Source organism: Coptis chinensis, chromosome 8, assembly GCF_015680905.1.
Source record: "Coptis chinensis isolate HL-2020 chromosome 8, ASM1568090v1, whole genome shotgun sequence".
NCBI lineage: Eukaryota > Viridiplantae > Streptophyta > Magnoliopsida > Ranunculales > Ranunculaceae > Coptis > Coptis chinensis.
This window is the reverse complement of record NC_141463.1, coordinates 74855177-74868551: the sequence shown is the minus strand read 5'-3', so window position 1 is coordinate 74868551 and position 13375 is coordinate 74855177. Positions and strand designations below refer to the sequence as shown.

The following is a 13375-nucleotide window of genomic DNA, read 5'->3' as shown; positions in this document are numbered from 1 at the left end:
ATACCATTTTGTAACACCCGCCCCATCCAACCACGACGATATTATCACCGCTTAGCCACTGCGAACCTCCGACAGTGTGGGGTTTTGTCTAGACGGGACTTCCCAGGAGGTCACCCATCCTGAAAACTACTCCCACCCGAGCATGCTTAATTGTGGAGTTCTTAAGAACCCCACAACCAATTGTATATGAAAAGGCCTCGACGTTAGGATTTGGTGGATCAATTACTCATAGCCAAGATCTTTTGACAGCTACTTAAACGAAGTGGGATCACACCATGGCGTAACTGTCACCCATACCCAGGCTAGGCGCCTTTCCATCATACCCCCTCATCGGGCCTCGCCTAGGGGTATCACAAGATATGTGTCAATGTGTGTATTTCAATGCAAACCAACATTATCCAAATAATGAGTCACAATAATAGGTCTAAAACGTAGGTCCGTATAGCACTACTCCTAAGTTTGTAGTATAGATGCCAAACAATATAATGAGAGTTACAGAATCAGAGCACATTGTAAGGAAAATGGTTCATTCCTACTAAAATTAACATAAAATTAGGCTTTCTCCCCCCCCCCATCCCCAAATAACCTAAAATGGTTTTTCCCCAAATTGACGGTCAACTAATTTTTCTGTCTTTTGACCAGTCAAAACACATGGGAAAAAAAAACAAAAAAACACACACACATGAAATGACATTAATACTCTTTTACTCACCCATATTTTTTTATTTTCTTTTTATTATTCTATGAGCCCCACAAAACAAAAAAAAACCTTCATACTTAGATAATACTTACATCTCACAAATAAAATTAAAAAATTCTAAAAAAAATATGGATCCTACAAACACTAATTCTCCACTTTATTTTTTATTCACTTATTAAAATAAATTTAGGACATTTTTTTATTTGTTTTTTTAGTTTTGTGGAGCCCACAGAATAATAAAAAAAAATATGTCCTCAATTTATTTTAATAAGTGAATAAAAAATATAGTATGGAATTAGTGTTTGTGGGACCCACATTTTTTTAGTTTTTTTTTATTTGTAAGATGTAAGTATTTTCTAAGCATGGTTTTTTTTTTTTGTAGAGCCCACAGAATAATAAAAGAAAAATAAATATGGGAGAGTAAAAAAGTATTAATGTCATTTTATGTGCCTAACTGGTCTCCACTTTATTTTTTATTCACTTATTAAAATAAATTGATGACATATTTTTTGTTTGTTTTTTTTATTTTGTGGGGCCCATAAAATAATAAAAAGAAAAAAAATAAATATTAGAGAGTAAAAGAGTATTAATGTCATTTATTGTGTCTATGTGATGGCAAATTGCTTATTCTGCCTATTTAGGGAAATGCACTAAGAAAAAAGAAAACAGTTTACGGAAAATTCTAAGGTGAACTGTCATGTGGCGGCGTGCTTGTACAAGTAGTTATAGCCTTATAGGAAGTTAGGAACACCACAACCGACTAGATTCATAAGACTAATTAGCAATGTCCTATAAGTAACAGGCAGTTTTAAAGAAATGAGGATGTATATATGCTCCATTTCGTGTTGGATTAAGTGAGATTGATGTGCTTCACAAAAAAAAACATGTTCAACATATTGTCATTTGAGCGTGTTTGGTGTCACATGGGAATAATTCCAATGGCAAAACTTTTTTATTTCGAAACTTCGTTAAATCTGAATATGCATCGGAATTCTTTTGTGTCAAGAACAAATTTGAATGACAACCATTACATAAAGAGTGGGATTTCTACGGAGCATTTTCCCATGTGAAATCCCGTGTGAAATTTATTGCACAGTACATACAAATCCTTGTATTATTTGGGAGAATTAGGAATAGTACGACTTCACGTACTACACAGTTTCTAGTGCAAGTTTGCCTACCATTTTAGCTAAAGGCAAGGGACATTTGGTAAGAATGTCAAGCCTAGAAGGATTAGAAGCACGCCCAAACAAAGAGAGGCTTAGTACAGCAAGCTCTCTAAGAGACAATTTGGAAGAGAGGAACCCTTGCCAGTAGTAAGGATCCAAATCAAAGAAAGCATCAAAGAACCTTCGTGTCCCTTTTAAGTCTAGCTTCAGTAGAGTCTCCATACCAAAAGAATAGTACTCCCTTGTACATTTCCTGTCCAAAGTCCACAACCCATTCCACACTCTATGATGAAGCTGATTACCTCTAATCATTCTAGTAGACCCAAGGCACTCAGCGATCACACTTGCCAGTATGGGAGCTAGGGCCATTGTCCGAGCCACCATGTACCCTGTAGAAGGATGGACCAACCCTGCTGTTCCGCCAATACCCATTACACTCTGAGGGATGCGAGGCAGAGGCCCGCCCATGGGTATCAAACATTTCTCGTCCTCAATGACTCTCTTCACTCTGATTCCCAAGTTCCTCAGCCTGGCTACCATCCTTTGCTTAATTTCTTTGTATGATAATGCTGGCCTGCTCACTAGGGACGTCTCCTCGAGGAAAACCAAGTTTGAATTAAATGGCATGGCATATAAAAACGTTGGGAGCTTCTTGTTACCTTCACGTAGGTATGGCTCATTTCCCAGGTGTGAGTCCCTCCAATCCATAAGAACCATTTTATCCAGATCAAACGGATGCTCCTCAACCTCTGCCAAGATCCCATGTGCAATTTGATATCCATACTTTCTTGGCTTATCGTATTCTATGAAAGTACTGGCAAAACCACTCGCATCCACAATCAAACTTCCCTTAATCTCTGACCCATCGTCACACGAAACCATAGCTTCAAACTCTTTGTGAACTATCTCCCACGCCTTGGCCTTGTGAAACTTGGCTCCATGTGACACACACCCCTCCATCAACTTCTTTTTCAATCTTTCCCTGCTAACACGACCATATGGGCGATCTAGATACCTTGTCTTGTTGTCGTCTATATAGACAGCAGCCATAGGCCAGCTCTTGTCTATACAACTTTCAAGACCCAAGCTCTGAAATTCATCCACCCAGACACCATAGTTATTAGGCCACATTGAGAGAGGTGAAGGGTCAATGCAACAAACACGAATACCATAAATAGAGATACTCTCTGCAAGACGAAGGCCAGCAGGACCAGAACCAATTATAATTACATCATATTTTGAACGATCAGCGGTGTCGTGCAAAGGGAGATCAACATCCAAGAACTCTGACTTCGATTCAGGTTTCAGGTCCAAGAAACTTTCCAACCTGCAATGAATTCTATGCTGGAACTTTCTTCTGGAAGCAGGGGTGCGAGTTTTCCCAAGATAGCTCACTGAAGAAGAGGGTGTTGCAGAGCTTGTTGAAGGTGAAAATACAAGAGGACTGAGAAGAGTCCCCATGAGAGATTTAGACAGAAAGGCTGTTTCAGATGGTTGCAGTTTCTTATTTGAGTTTGAGTTTGGAAGATACAGACAAATAGGAATCAGCAATCAGCACAAACAAAATGATGCCTCCCCAACCTTTTTTAATGCTTTTAATGTCTCTGGCAGATCAAAGTCACTATCAATACCGTTTTAAAGTAGACACCAAAAGAAACGAAGCTTACCATGAAATAGTATATTCAGTAATCTGGTCATACACCACCATAGGTCTACCGTCCAGCATTTTAGCAGTTGGGTGGTCCATAGTCCATACTATCAAATATTTGAAGTGGTATCTTGTTACACTTATAAATACGACAGGACCATCGACAAAGTTATCGCCTAACAATATTCATGTTGAGAAATGCTTCATGTGCCCTCCTGCCGCGGCCCCTACAGAAAGGTCTTCATATTACCTGTAAAATTATATTCTAGTCTAGATATAAAGCACTGATTTTATCCAAATCACATCAATTGGTAGTGGGGGCGGTGGCTGGTTAAGGGGGTTAAGCAAATTTTACTCAGCTTAGTGGCTGACATGTAGACCCACCACCTATGTAGTATTAAGCCCATGAAGGGTGGCCTGAAAATCTTCAATCCATAGCTACTAGTGGTGGACTCTTGTGGTCTTGAGGACAGCATGATCACACCTCCGATTGTCCCCTCGTAGGAAGTCGAATTTGATGAAAGAGGCTATCAATTTGTTTAATTCAAAGACATTTACACCCACTTCAAGAAAGGGTAATTCAGGAGCATATAGCTGCTTTTGCCAGTCAGTAAACAGGTATGCAGTCAGCAGAAGTAGAACAGGCAGCATGCATGCATTAAAAGAAGTAGAACAAGTTTCATCCTCTAAATATTTCCTATCAAAATTAGAACGAAGTCAAAGATCATAACATACTTTTAACATTAACATAACTTATTTTCCTTCCACGTGACACAAAGCTAGCTGAGTATATGCAGTTACAACGAGGTCATAGAGCTACAATATGGATATGGATACTGAGCTTCGAGATTAAATATGAGATATTATACATCAAACCCTGACATTTACAAAAGACTAAGATAATTTGGAACAAGCAAACAACTGCTGCAGGATTTTGGTTGTGCACTGCCTACACATTTGTAAAGCTCCCACACAAAAGATTGTCGTGCTATTTTTGAGGACTTGCAACTACACCGTGAAAAACCAAATCATGAGCCTGTTGGCCCTTCTGCTTACCTGAGAGACACACAACCACTTTAAAACCCACATGCAGCATACCTCCATGCATCTTTGATACTAATAAAGTGGGAACTCAAGATCGGCAAGAAGGCAGAGTGATGCCTCCACAGCACGCTGCAATAATAATGTACAGCAACAGAACTATTAAACATGTCAAGACGGCCCTGCAATGAACAGGAAATAAAACTCAGTTCCTGAGAATACTGACAAAGTGTCTCTTAGTTGTCCAATTCCTTCAAGACAACAGAGAAGAGATTCTAATTGACTTAAGCATGACGCTGCATAAAAAGCTTTTAAAGTAACAGTTTTATAAATAGTGCAAGGTGGCTGTCACTAGACAATAAAGCTTTTGGTGGACGAATGTTATTGGGGACCATTTGGCTTTCTTAAGCGTATACTGCCCCCAAACCATTCTCGTAGAACAGATAACAAAAAAAAAATTGGTAACATTTTTTTATTGTTCATGTCTTTGTTTGGGCATTGAAGCATTCGCTGAGCCAAATTAAGCCACTGGAAAAAATATATGGTCTGCGGTTGAAAAAAACTCCAAGGTCTTATGGTCTGCAGTTCAAAAAGACTCCAAGGTCAGGTTGTGATAAGTCTATCCAATCATTTCTAATGGCTGATAATGGACAATGCTTTTATATTCGTTCTGCTATGGGGAATACAAAATAAGATTGGTTTCCATTACTCGCTTAGGTGTCTCTGAGTTTAGATAAGTTGCTAGCAAGATGTGTGATTCATTAAATGAAGTAATAAACTAACCATTGAAGAAATGGAGATCTTTTCTCCAAATTAAACCAACGATGCAGGGTTGCAGACATAAAGTTTCAACTTAATTAGACGTAAAAGTAACCAAGAAAAGCTACTTTCATATGAGATCTTCACATTAATGCTCACTTAATAAACACTTTGGACAGACCCTAGCCTTTCCCCTTCTTCCTACCTCCCTTTTCCCCTACAGCACCACCACCAGTCCACCACAAAGACATACCTATGGGCATGCATGGTGCACGAGAAATGAAGCATAGATTTTGCATACCGGATGCATTACCGAACATAGACTGCACCAAAAGCTAAGAAAATTGCGTATAAAATATTGTGCTCACAACCACTGTCAACTCTTTAAGGCAATGAATGACAGTCCTGAAGGATAAACTTAATACCGTACATTTGTTAACATTGGAATACTCACAAGAGTTTTGCATAAGCTAAGAAAATTGCGTATTAAAAATTGTGCTCACAACCACTGTCAACTCTTAAGGCAATGAATGACAGTCCTGAAGGATAAACTTAATACCGTACATTTGTTATGGTTGGAATACTCACAAGAGTTTTGCATTTTTCATCCAAAGGGCACGGCGAAGTCGTCTCGACTGTTTCTTGAAATGAAACGCACTGTCTTGCATTGTTGCTGTTTTGTCTACAAGAAGTTCAATCCGGTCACCTCTCTCCAAAATCTTCTCAATGTTCTCGACCATGATTGTACGTATCTGAAGGAATACATGTCTTCAGTATTAAGAGATACACAAGGATTGTAGACATAAGTAAACATCTCAAGGAAAATAAAGAAATGTAATGGACAGACTATTAAGGTACAACTTGTGGGAGTTGAATCTGCTTGAGAGCTAGATCCACTGTCCCACTAAGCAGGCAGATTCAACCAAAGCTCAAGGCTAAGACATGACAGGCTTGCAGCAACCCAATTTACTTGCAGCTAGGGTTTCAAATGTATTTAAACCCAATCACTAAACCCCCCCCCACACCCACCCTCAAAAACAGGAGGGCGGGAGGGGTATCCATAGTGATATTTGTTATTTTAGCATACAATTTGCATTTCTGTATGACCCCCTGATAGGAGCAATTTTAACATATATCATGTGGCAGTCACACAACATTTTTCTAAGTGACCAACAAGTTTGGCCCACCAAGAAGTTTTCGCTCGTAAGAATCAGTTTATATTCTGATAATCAGCAATTGGTCTGTAGAATATTTTGAAAACACCAACATACACAATGTTTCTGTACATTTATTTGTCCTGTTGCATGAACACTTCAAAATGGAAGATATAACGATGAGAGGCACACCATTTCTAACTTATTGAGCTGTGTCTGAGCCCTGTCCATGTAAAATAGCTTTGCATCCCAATGAAAATGTTTCAGACAAGAGCTAATCAAATTGATTCTAAGGGTCGACTGTAGGAGGTAGGATGAAATGTTTTGGGCTCCAATGGCCCAAGAGATGTGTCACAAAGCAAAATACCATCCATGTATTTGTGACCAACGCCCCAGATTTATACTTCAACGAAAATGTAATAGACAATTCATACTTATATATATGGCTAGATCAATAGATCGTCCAATATTTACATTTATAATCGTTTAACTCGTAAGGGCCAGTCAAACAATGGTTCAAAATCTCAAATTGTGCTGTGTCTGAGCCATGTCCATGTAAAATAGCTTTCCATCCCAACGAAAATGTTAAGACCCATGGGCTAAATTCATTTCAATTCTAAGGGTTAACAGTAGGAGGTAGGATGAAAAAAAAAATTGGGTTCCAATGGCCCAAGAGATGTGTCACAAAGCAAAATACCGCGCATGTATTTGTCACCAACGCCCCAGACTTATACTTAACGAAAATGTAAAAGACAACGCATACTTATATATATGGCATTATAAATAGATCGTCCAATAATTTGCATTTATAATTGCCCAACTCATAAGGGACAGTCGAACGATGGTTCAAAATCTCGAATTGGCAGAAACTTCAAAGGGTTGGACCAATTAAGCCCAAAATATTACCGAAATTCTGGAAAACTACAGCACATACTAATAGTAATACTAGTGTCTAATTCTTTGTTGTGTCTCATGTTGGAACCCAGAAATACCAGAATATAGTGGGGATTCTTAATATTTTATTCTGAAAAGAACCAAAATCCACATACTCCTGATTGAATGCTCTAAACTATAGGTCTTTATTTCCTCATACACTTGTAGTGAAAACAGTATACAACTAAGGAAGGGGCACCATATTTATCTTATGAGCGATCAAATAGTATTTCTTTGTGGATCATACAAAAAAGTAGGATCTAATATTTATGGACACCTGAACTGGCGATAAGAAAAATCATCATGGTAATGTCTTTCTTCCAAGCAAGAGCGAAATTCAGAGATATAAAAATACAAGATAATTCAGTGAGAAATAGATACTTGCCTCGCCAACTTCGCCTCTTACACGGTTGAGAGTATCAGCACTGGGGTTACTAGAGTAGAACTCCATCTGCTGATGTAAAACCCTTGAAAATTCATCATTCATTGCATAAGCTGGTGCAGAATGAGCAACTCTTCCATAATTCTTCATGAATCTCATGTGAATATCCTCCAAGTATGAAAAAGGAACTCTCCCTGGATAAAAAAATATTAACGTAAAGATGATGCGGCATATAGTTGTGAAATCCAAGTAAGAGAACAATAAAGGTGACAGTGAATTTTTTAAGACGTAGAAGCACAAAAACAACGAATACATAACAACCTATGTTACATGGACACGCCATATTTCAAAAATAATCTGTGTCGGATACGTATCCACACACGGACACATTCTGTGTGTGATATACCTTAGTTTTTTATCTTTCGCCATGTCAAACACTCCGTATCCATGTCAGATATAGACACATGTCCGTGTCAATGTAACTTAGATAACATTGTGCAACAGTGAATTTCCAAAAAAAACAAATGCTCCAACTTTAGGTGCAGGGGCAGTAAAAAAACAACTTATAACGCAAATCATGAGAGGCCTATTATCACATCTTCTGTGACAAACAGCAATGGTCGATGCTAGTTTGAACTGAGCGAACTCAATGAATATAGAAAATCTTTGTGCGAATACATTCAACACACTATTACCCTATGGTCTCCTATCAAACCAGTGAACTCAAACTCCTACACCTAATACAGCCTTGGATCACTCGAGAAGCTACCACAACTTCAAATTTATTCAAAAATAAAATTACTCAATACTTATCCAAAATTTCCCAAAATTAAAAAAAACTCCACAACATTCAGATCCTCAAAATTAAAAATTAACACCAAATTCCCACAATTAAAATTAAAAAAAGTTACTAACTTCCAAAAGTGTCGTTGGCCATGCAAAGGAAATTGAGTCCATCAGATCGAAGTATATGAAAAATATACCGATCTTGTGAAAAACAAAGCCGCGAATCAGACTCCGTTGGTAATTTCTCCATTATTCTTCGTGCTACTGCACTCGTGTTACCTGAAACTGCACTGAATTCAGATAACACTACTGTCCCTCTCGCTACTACTGCATACACAATTGCCATTTTTTTTCTTTTTCAGGAGACTCAAATAAATAACGACTGATTTTTATATCACCAAATTTTCATTCAAAGAGTTTTGTTGTGTCTTTAGAACATCTAATCTTTTGATGTATGTTCTGTTTGGAGATGGTAGGGTAGTTTTTTAATGTATCAGTTGGGTATACTTTTTGATGTCGCAGTATCTTGTTTGAATCTTTCGATGTTCAGTTCGTAGTCAACGGCCATACATCAATGAGACGAATTTACTAAATGTTGTTCTTGAGACTGTGAAAGGGTAATGCATTTGATTATACAGATATTTCTTTTTAAAACAAGAAGAAAAATCCAAGGAATGGGCAAATACCTAGTTGCTGAAGAATAAAATTGACCATGGGTTAACAAAGTCGAAATAAAAGGACAAATGAACGGTACAATGTTTATAGTTACATGGAAAACAAGATACAATACTTCTCTATTTCTTTGTGGAAAACAAACTTGATAAACTTCTGTAATTGGGGAATCCAGATTCCAGACTCACATCAGTAGTGATGTGATGTCTGTTGTCTACCATCTGGAATTGATAGTAGAACGATAGGCTTAGAGGATCTAAAATATGGCACATCACATATGAAGTAGCCCTTCCTCTCCAGCTGAAGTATCTCCCCGCGCTGCAAATTGCGCATGTTGGAATCTCCAAGGGCATGGGTCTCCTTCTTTGTATTAGGATTCAGCACATCGAGGAAATCCTCTCCTTCTTCAAGCTGCAATATATGCCAGTAAAAGTAGAAAAGTTAGTAAGAATTTTGACAGAACTTTGAATGAAGAAGAGATAGAAACTGCACCTTTTTTTTGGTAATTAAGTAATCGAAGTCAACCAACAAGAGCTTAACCAACTCATCTGTTTCAGGTAGCCATGTGAGCTTCCATTTTGTGGTCTTCACAGAGCCCTCCAGGTTCAAAACTCCTGTCAACTGTGTGACAGTTCCATCATTGTCCTTCCCGATTTCATTGATTACAGCATTTCCCCAATCCATCAATGTAATTTCCTCGCCGACTGAGATAGCAGATGCATCAGCATAATCTAGCCAAATTCTTCTTGTGTACGTTGTTGCTTTTGACCCAGCACCTTCGAATTTCTTGTGTCTTGGAATGATGCGCACAAATGGTTTTTCAGGACCATCGACCAGAGTCAATAACACACGCTTTTGTTCAAGAACCCCAGTATGCCTGGCACAAACTGGATCAATTAGCTTCTTATTTATGGTCCACAGCTTGTCCCACTCCATCAGATTGAGATTCTTTGAAGCTCCCTAGAAAAGATAGAAAAATAAATGGAGGAAGTTAAATTCAATTCAGTAAGATAAATGATGTAAGAATATCCAAGCTAAAGAAAGCAAAAGTTCTGAGGGAACAGTTTTGAAAGGTAAAGAAATTTACATACAGGCATACAACATAGCTGTACAGTACATCATAATCGTATCCAATTGGCTTATGAGAGAGAGAGAGAGAGAGGGGAGGGGGAATTGAATAGGACAAGATTTTAGTTGAAAAGCATCTCACCTGTTCCAGAATGAACTGTACTAAAGCCTCAATCTTCAGACCTCTACGTACTATACCTTGCACAGTTGGAAAACGAGGATCATCCCATCCATCAACTTTTCCGTTCTGTACAAACCAAAGAAGCTTCCGTTTGCTAAGAAGCGTGTACACCATATTCAACCGGCTAAACTCATAAAGTTGGACTTTTCGCAGTCCCATATCCTCGAGAATTCTCTGATACTGTGCATTCCTATCATGATACTCACTCGACCGAAGGGCATGAGTTATACCTTCAATAGCATCAACGAATGGACATGCAAAGTCGTAAGTCGGATAGACTTTATACATTGACCCCGTACGATGGTGAGGATCCGCGTTGTAACGGTAATACACTGGATCTCGAAGTGTCTTATTTTGATCCTGCATGTCCAGCTTACCACGAACACAGCACTGAATACCTCTTTCAGAGCCTGCAATCATTTCTTTCCATAATTTCATATTGTCCTCCGAGCTATTATTCCTACATTTTGACTCGATGCCATCCATTCTTTCTTTCTGCATTTGCTCTTTTGGTGTATCATCAACATAAGCTTTCCCTTGTTGGATCAAATTTTCAGCCATTTCCATCAATTTCTGGAAATAATCTGAAGTATGCGTAACTGCATCCTCCTGGATACCTAACGTCTTAATATCCTTTTGCAGATTGTCCACAAACTTCTTACTTTCTTTTGTGGGATTAGTATCGTCAAAGCGAAGAATCAGCCGGCCTTTGTATCTTTGAGCAAAATATTTGTTCAGGAGAGCAGCTTTGGCATGACCAATGTGAAGATATCCACTGGGTTCTGGGGCGAACCGCAAACATACCTCTCCAACCTTCGCATTAGGGAGATCCACTTCATAGGTGGGGCGACTGCTAGCTCTTCCCTTTTCATTGCTTTCACCATTCTCAACAGAAAAATTACCATTTTGGCCTTTTTCCATTGATTTTGTCACAGTTGGCTTTCCTAACCCTCTCTTCCCAACATATGTTGCTGTGACTTCATTTAATAAGACACTATATTCTCCATCAAGTGAATTGAACCAACGAACTAGATTTGGGTATTTCTTGGACTTCCTCAAACTCTCCCACCTTTGTCCAGTACCTGTAGAGAATAGATAAAAGTAAAGAAAGCAAATGATAAGCACAGCATAGCCGATGAAATAAGTATATGGTGACTTGACAGATATTCTACAGACATCTTAATGACATCCTAACTCCTAAGGCGTAACCAATCTTGGGCATTGTTCAGACAAAGGCCATCCCAATGACAAACATCATCAAAGGCCAAATTGATGATTAATTTATATTCCTACTAAATCGTGCCATCAATTTCGGAGTTCCAGTTTATGACTTCTCTAGAAGGGGAATTAAATTGCTGAAAAGTAGGAGGTTGAAACTACGTAATCACCTTTAAACTATTCAAAATGTGTTTGCTAATACTTAGAGTGGTTTGACTATAACCAAGTAACTAGAACAACTCAGTTTTTCCTTAAACCTACACAGCTTTTAGAAAACTTACCAGCAAGACACGACCAGATTGCTATGTCTGCAACTGACAAGTAATAACCAACAAAGAAAGTCCTTATTGAAAGATATGCATCGACACGCGTGCATGCATTCTCAAACTCAGAACCTACTGAGAAGGAGGTATGCGCATATTCTAGCCACTCGTCAATCTGAAAGAAGGATATCATTATTGCAAGAAAACAAATGAGTGTTGGGAATGCTTATAGAGTCAAAGTAGAATATTCGTCACTATACCTGACCAGCCTCCAATGCGTCCTTCCCGTAGAAATTGGGAAGTTTCGCTACCCGGGCTAGGTACCGCAGAAGCACATCCGTGTTGTGCAGTTTCGAACTACAAACAAAAAATATAATTAGTAAAATAATAACAACAGACGGAAAATTTGAATTAAGCATATACATATACCCAGAAGAAAATTGCAATATAGGTAGAGCCCCAGATGGAAGTGAAGAATCTATTATTAAAGAGTGGCCAATAATTTTTGCAGTCGCAATGACGGACAGAGGGGGACTATCCGCAGCAAAGATTAACGACATATTATTCGACATCTGAAAAACAATTTTAGTATTAAAAAAGAAAAAATTTCATCAGTAAGAAAGTGGGTATCGGCGCTGGTGGTAGAACAAGGGTTTAATGTTTTCTTGTTTGGGCGTCTCACTCGTTTTTATATTTTAGTTTCCTTAAACGATGGGCCGGCGTATAAATACCGCTAACACATATTTGGGCTTGGAATCAAAGCCCAATGAACCATTTGGGTTTATTAAACGGTTTGCCCAACCGTTATATATAAATACGGCTGGAAATAGAGCGGGTTCAGGTTGGATTCTTACTCAAAACTCTTTATCATTAGGATCTTTTTGGATTCGGGTCGGATTTCGGATATTTATATCCATTAAAAAAACTAGAAATTGGGATGTAGACACTTTTTGTAGTGTCCGTTTTCTATAGAGAAACACCAATATTTTCTTTTGATTCTACTCCAATCAAATATCATTAATATTGAGTAGTTGAGAATGCTCCCAGTGACCCACGTGAGCCCCCTTTTTTCTCTCTTTCTATACTCTTTTTTCAATTCTATAAAACACTTCCAACTCTCCAAAAAAAAAAAAATCATCTCTTCAAACCCTCTCTCTTATTCTTATTTTCTTCCAAAATTAAACTACATCCATTTCCCAAATCTCACTCTCACCCTTCCATTGTCACAATGACTAGCAAAGCTTTGGAACTAATTAGAAAATTGCACCTCAAACATGAGGAGGACTCAGGTACAGTTTGCACACAAGGTTTTCACTATCAATCTTAGAGTCCCTAGGGAACGAGAAGACGATCCGGTATACAAGAAAAGTGTTTCAACTTTTTCCGAATGAGACTAGAATG

General features: G+C 38.3%; 3 protein-coding genes across 3 annotated transcripts; all 3 read right to left on the bottom strand.

Annotated features, from left to right (window-relative positions):
- Positions 1–1691: 1691 nt before the first annotated feature.
- Positions 1692–3450, bottom strand: LOC147483020 (capsanthin/capsorubin synthase, chromoplastic-like). The gene has a single exon (XM_086581232.1). It carries the CDS (start codon positions 3328–3330, stop codon positions 1852–1854), a length of 1479 nt encoding a protein of 492 aa, XP_086437358.1. The 5' UTR covers positions 3331–3450; the 3' UTR covers positions 1692–1851.
- Positions 3451–4239: 789 nt separating this feature from the next.
- Positions 4240–9226, bottom strand: VAMP714 (vesicle-associated membrane protein 714). Its single transcript, XM_086581233.1, has 4 exons — positions 8702–9226; positions 7790–7980; positions 5906–6069; positions 4240–4740 (listed from the first exon to the last, which is right to left on the bottom strand). The coding sequence occupies exons 1-4, from the start codon at positions 8916–8918 to the stop codon at positions 4650–4652; spliced, it is 663 nt and encodes a 220-aa protein (XP_086437359.1). The 5' UTR covers positions 8919–9226; the 3' UTR covers positions 4240–4649.
- A 21-nt stretch (positions 9227–9247) lies between these two features.
- On the bottom strand, positions 9248–12671 carry LOC147483018 (Glutamyl/glutaminyl-tRNA synthetase, class Ic). Its single transcript, XM_086581231.1, has 6 exons — positions 12404–12671; positions 12235–12331; positions 11993–12149; positions 10455–11575; positions 9737–10204; positions 9248–9655 (listed from the first exon to the last, which is right to left on the bottom strand). Exons 1-6 carry the CDS (start codon positions 12544–12546, stop codon positions 9434–9436), a joined length of 2208 nt encoding a protein of 735 aa, XP_086437357.1. The 5' UTR covers positions 12547–12671; the 3' UTR covers positions 9248–9433.
- Between the last annotated feature and the right edge of the window lie 704 nt (positions 12672–13375).

What these genes read in the sequence shown, in the direction of transcription:
- LOC147483018 (XM_086581231.1), bottom strand. Translation starts at nt 12,546, where the DNA reads ATGTCGAATAATATGTCGTTAATCTTTGCTGCGGATAGTCCCCCTCTG. An exon ending in ACGCATTGGAGGCTGGTCAG is followed by an intron (nt 12,150 to 12,234) that starts GTATAGTGACGA and finishes TCCTTCTTTCAG; the next exon opens with ATTGACGAGTGGCTAGAATA. An exon ending in AATCTGGTCGTGTCTTGCTG is followed by an intron (nt 11,576 to 11,992) that starts GTAAGTTTTCTA and finishes TATTCTCTACAG; the next exon opens with GTACTGGACAAAGGTGGGAG.
- LOC147483020 (XM_086581232.1), bottom strand. Translation starts at nt 3,330, where the DNA reads ATGGGGACTCTTCTCAGTCCTCTTGTATTTTCACCTTCAACAAGCTCT.
- VAMP714 (XM_086581233.1), bottom strand. Translation starts at nt 8,918, where the DNA reads ATGGCAATTGTGTATGCAGTAGTAGCGAGAGGGACAGTAGTGTTATCT. An exon ending in GGCCAACGACACTTTTGGAA is followed by an intron (nt 7,981 to 8,701) that starts GTTAGTAACTTT and finishes TTTTTTATCCAG; the next exon opens with GGAGAGTTCCTTTTTCATAC. An exon ending in ATGAAAAATGCAAAACTCTT is followed by an intron (nt 4,741 to 5,905) that starts GTGAGTATTCCA and finishes TGTTCATTGCAG; the next exon opens with GGCCGTCTTGACATGTTTAA.